At 44.0% G+C, this 12,873-nt stretch overlaps 2 protein-coding genes across 2 annotated transcripts; one reads left to right on the plus strand and one right to left on the minus strand.

The window, feature by feature from the left end:
• Positions 1–5,005: 5,005 nt before the first annotated feature.
• LOC309381894 (histone H2A type 2-C-like) lies at positions 5,006–5,559 on the minus strand. The gene has a single exon (XM_081933209.1). It carries the CDS (start codon positions 5,467–5,469, stop codon positions 5,080–5,082), a length of 390 nt encoding a protein of 129 aa, XP_081789335.1. The 5' UTR covers positions 5,470–5,559; the 3' UTR covers positions 5,006–5,079.
• Positions 5,560–5,808: 249 nt separating this feature from the next.
• LOC309382035 (histone H2B 7-like) lies at positions 5,809–6,253 on the plus strand. The gene has a single exon (XM_081933481.1). It carries the CDS (start codon positions 5,848–5,850, stop codon positions 6,226–6,228), a length of 381 nt encoding a protein of 126 aa, XP_081789607.1. The 5' UTR covers positions 5,809–5,847; the 3' UTR covers positions 6,229–6,253.
• The last annotated feature ends 6,620 nt before the right edge of the window (positions 6,254–12,873 follow it).

The following is a 12,873-nucleotide window of genomic DNA, read 5'->3' on the forward strand; positions in this document are numbered from 1 at the left end:
ACTCCCCCCCAGCCCTCTGAGGTTTAACATAACCCTGATGGGCCAAAATGAAATCAAGTTTGATAGCCCTGATCTAGGACGATTCTTTATTATTTTATTCTAGAGTTTTGAACTGGATATTCATGGAGTGTTTTTATTTGCTCTGGTCTCTAGTCTTTGACTGTAATAAATTTGATTTATTAGACTCTAATAGACTCTAGACTCTAGAAAGAGTGCAGATAAGAGCAACAAAGATGATTAGGGGACTGGAGACTAAAACATGAAGAATGGTTGCAGGAACTGGGTATGTCTTGTTTAATGAAAAGAAGGACTAGGGGAGACATGATAGCAGTGTTCCAATATCTCAGGGGTTGCCCCAAAGAAGAGGGAGTCAAGCTATTCTCCAAGGAACCTGAGGGTGGGTGGAAACTAATGAAGGAGAGAAGCAACTTAGAACTGAGGAGAAACTTCCTGACAGTTAGAACAATGAATCAGTGGAACAGAAGTTGCCTCCAGAGGTTGTGAATGCCCCAACACAGAAGTCTTTAAGAAGATGCTGGATAGTCATGTGTCTGAAATGTTATAGGGTTTCCTGTTTAGCCAGGGGGTTGGACTAGAAGACCTCCAAGGTCCCTTCCAACTCTGCTATTGTATTGTATTGTTTTGATTTTATTTTATTTTATTTGGATTTGATTTTATTTGGATTTGATTTGATGGTTGTAAGCCGAGAACAAATTCTATTTGATGGGGCAGACTGATCTGAGAAAGAGTGAGGGATCCCACTCAAATCTCCCCCCTCCACACCGTACTGATGCTTTCGCCTTTTAAACTTACATGCTGCTGATTACATATTTGGAAACATTATTTTATTGTCCTTTATTTAAAGCAGTGATGGCAAACCTTTTTGGTGCCAAGTGCCAAAGCGCACCTGTGCCTCCGAAAATGCAATGCAAGCATCACCCACGAATTTTTTTATTTCCAGGTTGGTGCATGAGGCCTTCCAGGCCCAAAATGGGGTGCAGGCGCGCGCATACATGCGAATCCCCAAAATGCAAGGTGAGTGGCCCCCGTGCATACACTCCCATGCTTGCGCATGGGCGTCACCTGAATGCACCCACTCCCCAAAGGATGCGTGGCAGAAACCCGGAGACCATCTGGCTGGCAGGAGGTGCGCGGACATGCGCAATGAAGCTAGGATGGGGCGATGACTGGCACGCCCGCAGAGAAGGTTCTCCATAGGTTCTCCGTCACAGTTATAAAGGAAGGCTGGCTTTGTCACTCTTATTCTTGACAATAAATATTAAGGAACAAGCAAATGAAATAACTTTGGAACACCTCTTAGGGCAGGTACGATTCAGGTGGACTCAGCCTTCCATCCTGACTCTGTACAGGCTGACTCTGTAAACCGCTTAGAGAAGGCTGTAAAAAGCACTATGAAGTGGCATATAAGTCTAAGAGCTATTGCTATTACAAAATAGTTGCATAAGCAAACTGCTGGGTTTGCCCGTTTTTATATCTCATGCTTTAAAATAGGTAGCCTAGTAGCGAGAATAGGCTCGCTATTCTCACTGTGTCGTGAGAATTCCCGTTTCGGCAACTTTCCATTTTCTTTATATAGAGAAAGGATCAAAAAGAGAAGCTTATGCCGAAACCCGGGATCGAACCAGGGACCTTTAGATCTTCAGTCTAACGCTCTCCCAACTGAGCTATTTCGGCGCCTCCGGTTACACTCTTTGCTCTTTTTCCCAGATAGAACAGCTACATTTCTAACATATGATTAATTCCCTTCTAAACCAGTGCTGTAAAAGTTAAGATTCCCCCGACGTATTTTTGTAACCAGATTGCAGCGCTGTCTTATCCCCTTGGCAATGTTGTTGCATTAGGGGGGAGTCCCTTAGCAAAGAAAAAACAACCACCCCAAAACACAAAGTATCTCTGTTCGTTAGTGCTGATCTCAAAGCTCTTAGCAATTTTTGCGGAATGCAATTTAAATACAAAGGTTGCAAATTCAGTCCGGCGGCCGATTGCAATCCCGGGCGTGCAAAACACGCCAATAAAGACCTACCGAAACTTAAAAAGTTGTGAATGCCCCAACACTGGAAGTCTTTAAGAAGATGTTGGATAGCCATCTGTCTGAAACGGTATAGGGTTTCCTGCCTAGGCAGGGGGTTGGACTAGAAGACCTCCAAGGTCCCTTCCAACTCTACTATTGTATTATTATATTATTATTATTGTATAAAAAATATTTCTCAAATTCTGCAGCCTTAAGACGCCTGGACGGTTTTTGCACAACAGTGGAGTTCCCTACAGATGAAAGTGTCATTGAAAAAAAAATTGAGAATGGGCAGAGATGGATAGATTAACACTCAAAATTGAGAAGGAAGAAATGGAATATTTTTAAACATGGGATTCGTTTTGCAAATGGTTAGCTATTAGAAAAAGAAGTTAGAAATTTTAAAATTTAACAATGATTAATTACACAATGATGGTTTATTAGTATGGATAAGCCATGATGATGAGGAGGATGGGACTTGGTTGCTCAGTGGCTAAGACGCTGACCTGGTTGGCAGTTCAGCGGTTTGAATCCCTAGCGCCACATAATGGAGTGAGCTCCCGTTACCTGTTCCAGCTTCTGCCAACCTAGCAGTTCGAAAGCAATGTAAAAATGCAAGTAGAAAAAATAGGGACCATTTTGGTGGGAAGGTAACAGCGTTCCGTGCGCCTTCAGCATTTAGTCATGCCGGCCCCATGACCACGGAGACGTCTTTGGACAGCGCTGGCTCTTCGGCTTTGAAACGGAGATGAGCAACGCCCCCTAGAGTCGGGAACAACTAGCACATTTGTGTGAGGGGAACCATTACCTTTACCTTGTTATTATTGTTGTTATTATTGTTATATATTTTATTTATTAAACATGAAACTCAGTCAACTGAACATTCAAAAATGCATCACATTAGTATCATTATTATTTTGAATTATTACTATGATTACCTTTCAAAATTAATTGTACCCACAATATACTGTTTTTATGTTTACTAAAGAAAAATGTGTGTGTGTGTATGTATGTATGTATATGTATGTATATGTTAAACACTTTATTAAATTTGAAGGGGAAATAAATATAAATATAAATATATAAATTTATTTTTTATTTTTTAACATATAAACATTTCATCTTTCCTTATCAGTGTGTCATCTGGGTACAAATATCTCTGTGCAACAGTTTTCAGCATTTACAACATCATTCACATTAAGATTAATTCTCTAATCTTAGAATTGCAATCTATTAAGCAACTGAACATTATTAACCTATTCATTTTCTTCTTAACTTATCTTTGAATGAAAATACAATACCAAAATTAATTGTAACTATCTTCCTCATCATAATACTAACAATTATCATCTTGTTTGTTCCTCTATCTTGACATATGTTTTACTCTTTTTTAAAGTCTTTTTCCTTCAGTTGGCTCAGTGGCTAAGACACTGAGCTTGTTGATCAGAAAGGTTGGCAGTTTGAATCCCTAGTACAGGTCTCCTGCGTGAGCAGAGGGTTGGATTAGATGACCTCCAAGGTCCCTTCCAACTCTGTTCTTGTTTTACATTTCCAGTTTTCTCATTTCATTTTCTCGGTTTCCTATCCAAACTGATTTTTTTTTTAAAATTGCCTTGGGTTCTGCGACTTCATGGAATCCAAAAGCAACCGAACTTTCTTGGGTTTCGGAAATGTTTTCACTTCGCATCCAATCCAAGCAGCTTTCTTTGGTTGAACGTCTTCAAGGAGAACCGAAGAAGTTTCTTGGGAGGAGAAACAAAGATTTTCAAAGGGAAAAAACAACAACAGCCAAGAAAGTCCAGTTGCCTTCTAGAAAGAAAGAAAAAAAGCACCTTTGGGACAACCCTGGGATGATTGAAAATCTCCATAAAGACTAGGAGGGAATGTATCCATTCAACCTGGATGGCTCAAATGTCTGTTTTTTTCATTGTAATTATATCCTGAATAAGATGCTTTTTATTGGTATCATGTGACCTTAAGCTTCTTGAACAAGAAGCGAAACATTTTCAAAGAAAAAGAAGAAAAACCCCAAGGAAGTTCAGGTGCCTTTTGGAAAAAGCATCTTTGAGACAACCAAGACCGGGACTGGGTATTTGCTAGTAGGATTCATTGGGCTAGGGATTTTTTCTCTTTCACTGTGCGTTGCATTGTGTTGGGGGGGAAGGGCGCACGAAGGGAGGCTCAGCCAATCTCATTGTACACATGTTGTACTCTGACAATAAAGGTTTGAACTGAATTGAATTGATGATTAAGAAACCCCATTGATTTGATGGAATAGTTGCCACAACTATAGGGGTTGCCACAAAGAGGGAATTATATCCCCCAAAGCAGATGAGGGCAGGACAAGAAGCAATGGGTGGAAACTAATCAAGGACAGAAGCAACTTAGAACTAAGGAGACATTTCCTGACAGCTAGAACAATGAATCAGTGGAACAACTTGCCTCCAGAAGTTGTGAATGCCAACACTGGAAGTATTTAAGATGTTGGATAACCCTTTGTCTGAAACGGTATAGGGTTTCCTGCCTAGGCAGGGGGTTGGACTAGAAGACCTCCAAGGTCCCTTCCAACTCTTATTATTCTATTCTATATATAAGGCAGACAATAGTGTTATCCTACAGATTTAAACGTTTCCTAGGAATGCTTTGGTTGCTCTACAAGGCAATATAATCTTAACGATTTTGCAAACTAGCATTTAAAAACTTTTTTTTCAAGTGAAGTAGGGTTTCCTGTCTGAGCAGGGGCGGTTTGAACTAGAAGACCTCCAAGGTCCCTTCCAACTTGTTACCCTATCCTATTCTGTTCAACTGAATGGCTCAAACGTCTATTTTTCATTGCAATTATACCGTAAGATGATTTTTTAACGCATACCATGCAACCTTAATGCTTTTGTGGAGGAAATTAAAAGGAAAAAAGGATTTCAGGATCCCGTTTCACTTAGCAAGTTGACACAAGCTCTTTCTATGAAAAGGTGGGTGGCTCTTAAAAGAGCCTTTGGGTGTCGTTCTTGGCGGCTAAAAGTGAGCCTGTAGGCAAGAGGGCGCGCTGTCTACTTCCCTTTGGCCTTGTGGCTCTCGGTCTTCTTGGGCAGCAGGACGGCCTGGATGTTGGGCAAGACGCCTCCCTGGGCGATGGTGACTTTGCCCAGGAGTTTGTTGAGCTCCTCGTCGTTGCGGATGGCCAGCTGCAAGTGGCGCGGGATAATACGCGTTTTCTTGTTGTCCCGGGCAGCGTTGCCCGCCAGCTCCAAGATTTCGGCTGTCAGGTACTCCAGCACGGCGGCCAAGTAGACGGGCGCCCCGGCTCCGACTCTCTCTGCGTAGTTGCCCTTGCGAAGCAGACGATGCACGCGGCCCACAGGGAACTGCAGCCCGGCGCGGGAAGAGCGAGTCTTGGCCTTAGCCCGAGCTTTGCCTCCTTGCTTGCCGCGTCCAGACATAATGCGTCTTTCTTTTTTCCTTTGCAGGAATAATCCCTTCTAATCCGAGTAGGCTAAGAGGAGAATGGCTGAAGAAAGGCTCCCGCTCCCTTTTTATTTTCTCCCGGAGATTCAAATCGACGCTTCCTATTGGCCGGCGGGAGCATCGAAGCGACGCAGCCAATGAACGAGCGACGCCTTCTCCGCGTCCAATGAAAAGGCGGGGGCGTTGTCAGTGGACAATGTTCTATTCGGCCTCCGAAAGCGGCCAATCACGGGGCGTCAAAGTTTGCCTCGTTCTCACGGGTCGGATAAATAGAAGAGTGGCAGAGTTGTCTGAGATCGCTTTCTCTCTTTTTATTTCTTTTTTCCCCCTCGCTTGAAGTTCTCTCGCGAAGGATGCCTGAGCCGGCTAAATCTGCCCCGGTGCCCAAGAAGGGCTCCAAGAAAGCCATCACCAAGACGCAGAAGAAAGGGGACAAGAAGCGCAAGAAGAGCCGCAAGGAGAGCTACTCCATCTACGTCTACAAGGTCCTCAAGCAGGTCCACCCCGACACCGGCATCTCCTCCAAGGCCATGAGCATCATGAACTCCTTCGTCAACGACATCTTCGAGCGCATCGCCGCCGAGGCTTCCCGCCTGGCTCACTACAACAAGCGCTCCACCATCACCTCCCGCGAGATCCAGACGGCCGTCCGCCTCCTCCTGCCCGGGGAGCTGGCCAAGCACGCCGTCTCCGAGGGCACCAAGGCCGTCACCAAGTACACCAGCTCCAAGTAAAACGAGCTTGGAGACGGGAAAAAAAGCCTCCTTCGCCAGACCCAAAGGCTCTTTTAAGAGCCACCCACTTTCTCAATGGAAGAGCTGTTCTCTTTGCTTTTTTGCTTTAGGTGAAAAATACGTTTTTGCCATCTGCATAGCTTTATGCCGGTTTATACCTAAATCGTGACTTATTAAAGGGGGAGATGGAAGGGATCGTGGACCTATTTCCTTCACCCTGATTAATTTGTAAAAGGAGGAGCATTTAAGCAACTCTTGATAAAGTGTTTTGGCAGGCAAAAGGAATAAAGCCAGGGAAAAAAATACAGATAGATAGACCAATTTAGAGCAAAGTAGATCTATTTTGTTGGTGTTTTTTTCCCTAGAGGGGGATTATCCACATCGCATCCCAGAAAAACTTCCCCCTTGAATCCAAGCCCCGTTTACGTGTAAAGTAATGCAATGGTTTACTTTGTAATATGTTGTGATTTCAGAACAATTAGAAATTCTCTGAGATATACAGATTTGGAGCTCTCTGTCCAACAATGTTTTGAATCAGCTGCACTGATTTAATACTTTAATGCGGGAACCAGATTCCCGGAATCGTCTTAGTATAAATGATATATTCAAGTCCCAGTCATAGCTAGCTGGGAAGAAATGGGTATGTATTATTGGATCAGTTATTCAAGAATTCCAAATCGATTCTGAATTGCGATATATGGGCTTTTTTTCAGCTGCTCATGTCTTCGACATAATAGGAAAAGCGCATTAAATTGCGACTCTCAAATAAATGAATTTTCCGAAAAGGGGGGGGGGGAAAAACCCGCCAGCGCTCTTGACGAAAGCTTTACTTTGAGCCAACAGAAAATGTACTGATTGACGTGGCTTTTTCTGATTGGACGAAATCCAATTAACCGGCCATTGAGTCAAGGCGGGAAATTTCCAGTTGATAGTTTTCCTTCTGGTCGGATTCCTCTGTCTATAAGGCATCTTATATACGGCACTCATTTTGGATTCTGGCGATCGCTAGTATGAGTTTAGCGTTCTCTCTCTCTCTCTCTCTCTCTCTCTCTCTCTCTCTCTCTCTCTCTCTCTCTCTCTCTCTCTCTCTCTCTCTCTCTCTCTCTCTCTCTCCCTCCCTCCCTCCCACTTTATCTGTCTCTCATCTCTTTCTCTCGCACATCTCTCTCTATCCTTTTCTCTATCTTTCTCTCATCTCTCTCACCCCTCCCTCTCCTCTTTCTGTCTGTCTCCCCCTCTCTCACACACACATCTCTCTATCTTTCTGTCTGCCTGTCTCTCTCATCTCTTTCTCTGTGGTATAGCTCTCTCCCTCCTCTTTATCTGTCTCTCCCTCTCATCGCTTTCTGTCTCTCACACATCTCTCTATCCCTTTCTCTCATCTCTCTCTCACCCCTCCCTCTCCTCTTTCTGCCTGTCTCCCCCCACACACAAACAAACATCTCTCTATCCCTCATCTTTCTCTGTCTGCCTGTCTCTCATTTCTTTCTCTCTCACACACATCTCTCTCCTTGCCCCCATCTCTTTCACGTCTCTTTTTCTCTGTGTCCCTTTCTAATTCTCTCTGGCTCTCTCATTCTGCTTCTCCGGTGCTCTCTGGGTACCGCGGGCGCTTCTTCGACCTTTATTTTTTATTTTTCAATGGACGCATCTCGGGTCGCTCGGCGCGATGCGTTGTAATGGGCAAGTACAGTTCCCGCTCTGAAATATGGAGCGACTCTTCCCCCCCCCCCTCTTACCCTCTCAACCCAGGCGAGGAGTGAGTGCGAGCGGCCGGGCCAGCCATTGGAGGGTTCAGCACAAGGACGAAAAGAGCCGCGCAACAGCAATATTACCTCTTTTCGGCCGGCAAGGGCTGCGCTACTCCTTGCCCATATTGCTAGTTGTATAAGAAAGCCAAAAGGAAACGCACTAGCAAGCATACGTTACCTATAATGACACCGTTCAAATCGGCCTCCAGTAGAAGAGCCAGCAAGGGCATTCATTAAGACTTACCTACCAAGGAAAGCAGCCAATGGCACCCCTTACACCAACGGACAACGTAGATCGGGGGAATAATATTGCCATATAAAAACTTGCAAAAAACGCCATGTGTTCGGCGTTTAGTACGCAGTGGCTGTCCTTGTGTGCTGCTTTCATGTGTAAGAATGCACGTTTTTTTTCCCGCTGTAGAAAGCACATTTTTTTCCCCAAGGAGATCCTCCACCCGGGTGCACTGTGGACCACCAAAATTTTCCCGCGGGCCACCACCGGTTTGCTGATTTAAACAACAGCCCTATGTACTGACTCATTGTTACCTACCTTAGAATACCATTGTGATGCTACTGTTAAAATCGGCCTCTAATGGAAGCATAAGTGATACAGTATCTACCTATGATTACACCGTTACAATGGGCCTCCGGTAGAAGAGCCAGCAAGGGCATTCATTAAGACCTACCAAGGAAAGCAGCCAATGGTCAAACCTTACACCCATGAACGGCGTGGCTCGACAAAATAATACTTTGAAATTAAAAAATTGCAAAAAAAAAGTTCTCTGCTTTCAGTATGCGGTGTGTGTCCTGGAGGGAAAGTTTAAAGCAACTTGGTCCCGTTTAATTAAAATAGTGCAGCCAAAAGGCGGAACAAGCATTTCGTATGGACTCACCTACGGTACATTACAATGAACACGGTTAAAACCCGCCTCAAAATATAAGATCTAGCAAGAGCCATTAATTAAGCCTATATATAAAATGTATGCAGGAAAGCAAAGAATGACGAGCCTTATGCGCCCCCTGGAGGTGTAGATCGATAAAGTATTTTGATATACCAAGTTGCAACAGGGGGGTTTCTGCGTTCAGTTTGCTCCCTGTGTGCATCCTGATGGTGTGGTTTCCCGTGTAGAAAAAAAGCCAATGGCCAACTTGCAGTAGAAAAGCCTGTATTTTCAAGCAGCAGAGTGGCGCAGCGGAAGCGTGCTGGGCCCATAACCCAGAGGTCGATGGATCGAAACCATCCTCTGCTAAAATTAAGGTTTTTGCCCCTTTTGTCTTTTCCTTGCCAGATATGGCACTTATTTAATTTACAATCGCCACCCAATGTTTTAATGCTCCCATTTTTCTAATACGCCCAGCTTTGGGAGAAAGGGAGAGAACGACAGTTTCGTGAGCCATTCTGATTATAGGATGATTGATGGCTGCCGCCTGCTGTTGCTCTTTAGGAAATGAATCCATTTCATGGGGGCAAAATACGTGACTGGAAGCTTAATATATGAATACACTTATAAGAATCTCTGCAGATTGACAGCTTTTTTCTGCTTTTGGGCACACCGATGGAAATGAATCTGAAATGAAAATAGAATTGCCACCTCAAATCATTTCTCATTGGTAGTTGATTAGGAATTTCCTCTGGGGAGGGGGGAAAAAACTAGGATCGTTGCATGAAAATAGTTGTCGAAAACTGAATCTCAGCCCATTTTATTGTTGCTTTGAAATGGCTAATGCATTGGCAGAGATTTCATCTTTAATTCCCTCGGTTAGACTGACATCTTGCCGCTGTCCTTCCTAAAAGTGTCTGGATTTTTAAGATTGGCATGATTAAAACAAGCTGTTTCCTCGTTCATAGAAAGAAGAGCAGGGGCAACATAAGCAACCCTTTGGCATTCAGCCAATTGAAAATTAGTACGGGACACATCTTAAAAAGAGGTGGGACTGGGGCCCTTTTGTGGGGATTTTTAAAAAACCTTTGTAGAAAGTTAGCACCCACACCCCTTTCCTAGAAGAATGAAAAATATTCTAGGAAATATTAAAAAGGCAGAATATTATGGTATAAGAGACACCTTCCCCCCCCCCAAAAAAGAGGGTGAAAATCTGGGTGTGTCTTTATACACCGAATACGACATTTATGGGTGTGTCTTTATACACCGAATACGACATTTTTGGCCTCCTGAAATCCCACCCCCTTCACAAAGTGGATGTGGAGAGGCTTTGGGAGGCCTTCAAAGTGCTCCTGGGGGCTGAGGAGGGCAACAATGAGTGGAAAAATGGGCCTTTTCTGCCCCCCCAACCCCCAGGAGCACTTTGAAGGCTTCTCAAACTGCATGTCCCATTTTCCACAAAACTTCAAGGTGTGCAGAGGGTTTGGGAGGCCTGCAGAGTGATCCTAGAGGGGGGGCAGGGGGAAAAACCTTTTTAAAAAGTATCTCTTCAAAATCTTGATACGTCTTATACTCCGGTTCTTATAGTCCGAAAAATAGGATATTCATTCCCTCCTTCTCTCCTTCCTCCCTCCCTTCCTACAAAGCAACTTCAGTGTTTCTCTTTCTCCATCACCTTCATGCTTTCCTTGCTGGCTGGCTTCCTTCCTTCCTAGACACCAACTTCCATGTTTCTCTTCCATCGCCTTCCTTCCTCCCCTCCCTCTGTTCCCAGAAACCAACTTCCATATTCCTCTTCCTCCAGGGTCTTCATGCTTCCTTTTGTTTGAAAAGAGCAAAATCTACAGCCAAAGGTTCTCTGGGCAAAGAGGGGCGGGGTGGGTGGGAAATCCACCCCCCATTTGCGGATGAAAATGGGCTTGTTTGCGATTTTAACCAGGGACTTCTCGTACCCGAAGTGAAAATCACTGCCTGAAGATTTTGTTCCCCTTCTGAAAAGAATTAGAAGAACAAGAGATTGACATGATTGGGTATACACAATTGCCGATACAATCCAGATATGAAAATGATGCTAACTTGTATGGTTTTTCACACGGAGATGACAGAATTGGACGAGATTCTTACAGGAGGAGAAGAGCGAATGATTTAACAGACTGTATAACTATTTACTGTGTGTTAAGGAGAACAGGTAAAAGAAACAATGTCAGCGTGGGCAAAAAAGTTTGGATATTCAGTAGAGTTAGATAAACGGCAGCAGCTATGGGAACGAAATTCTAAATTAACAATGGAAAAGAGGGTGGAGCCCCCTTGAATTGTTTTAATATTGCCTTAGAGCAGTGGTTTCCAATGTGGAAACCCACAATTTGATTTTTAATGGGGGCAATTTGAACTTTGTTTAAACCAAATTAATGGCCTTTTAGGCTTCCTCCGTATGAGCAGAGTTCACTTTTTGAGTAAAGTAAGAATTATACGTGGGGGGGGAGGCATCAGGATTTTAGAGGCGCTTAGGTGAGGCATGGCCCAAAAAAGGGTTGGGAACCCTGCCTTAGAGTTTAGCCTTTCCCAGTCCTGTGTTAAGAGCCACCTACTTTGTCCAAAAAAAAAAAAAGACCTCAAAGTTTTGTAAGAAGTTAAAACCCACCCCTCTCCTAGAAAAATGAAATATCCTGGGAAATATTGAAAAGGTAGAATATTACATTTCTCTGGATCAGAAATGAAGAAGCATGTTTTTAGGCAGGGAGCAGACTCCCTCTTAGTAATCCCCGCCTTTATAACGGGTCATGAAAAAAAAAGCCCTGGGTCGGTCTATTCTACATAACAAAGAGCTCCCCCTTCGACTCCAGGGTGACGGGATTAAGGCATGGTAGTATTCGCCCTTTACCCATCTCACCAGTCACCACAGGGCACCTGGGAAGAAGCAACGCTCAACCAAGTGAAGACTCACAGCCTACAGGGTTGCCCCTGAATGGAGCCTGACAGCCAATCAGAATACAAGATCAAGATCAAAGGCCAGAGAGGGCATCAAACCAGGGACTTTCAGCATCTCGCTCTCTTTTATTCTTCACCCAACATCTGGAAGCATGTGATTCCCCCTTCTCCGTTCAGGAGCTCAAGCCCTGTGATCCTGTCCACCCTTAAACCATCTTTTCAAGCAGCTTCCATGTTTCCAGTGTCTCCCCCCCCCCCTTGGAGCTGAACCCAGATGGAGGTTTCTTCCAATAATTTCAAAAAGATATTAAGTGTCTCGCATCCAAGAATGGGTGGCTAATATGTATCCTTCCTTAGATAAGCCAGATAAGCCCTGTCACCTCACCTCTTTTTTTTTTTTTTGGTTCATTCTGCATCGCTCCATGTGAAGCACCTTATACAATACAATACAATAGCAGAGTTGGAAGGGACCTTGGAGGTCTTCTAGTCCAACCCCCTTCCTAGGCAGGAAACCCTATACCGTTTCAGACAAATGGCTATCCAACATCTTCTTAAAGACTTCCAGTGTTGGGGCATTCACAACTTCTGGAGGCAACTTCTCTTCCACTGATTAATTGTTCTAACTGTCAGGAAGTTTCTCCTTAGTTCTAAGTTGCTTCTCTCCTTGATTAGTTTCCACCCATTGCTTCTTGTTCTACCCTCAGGTGGCTTGGAGAATAGTTTGACTCCCTCTTCTTTGTGGCAACCCCTGAGATATTGGAACACTGCTATCATGTCTCCCCTAGTCCTTCTTTCTCTTAAGCTAAACACACCCAGTTCCTGCAACCGTTCTTCATATGTTTTAGTCTCCAGTCCCCTAATCATCTTTGTTGCTCTTCTCTGCACTCTTTTTAGAGTCTCCACATCTTTTCTACATCGTGGTGACCAAAACTGAATGCAGTATTCCAAGTGTGGCCTTACCAAGGCATTATAAAGTGGCATTAACACTTCACGTGATCTTGATTCTATCCCTCTGTTGATGCAGCCTAGAACTGTGTTCGCTTTTTTGGCAGCTGCTGCACACTGCTGGCTCCTATTTAAATGGT

The sequence above is a fragment of the Natrix helvetica genome, assembly GCF_964273705.1.
Source record: "Natrix helvetica genome assembly, chromosome: Z".
In the NCBI taxonomy this organism is placed as follows: Eukaryota; Metazoa; Chordata; class Lepidosauria; order Squamata; family Natricidae; genus Natrix; species Natrix helvetica.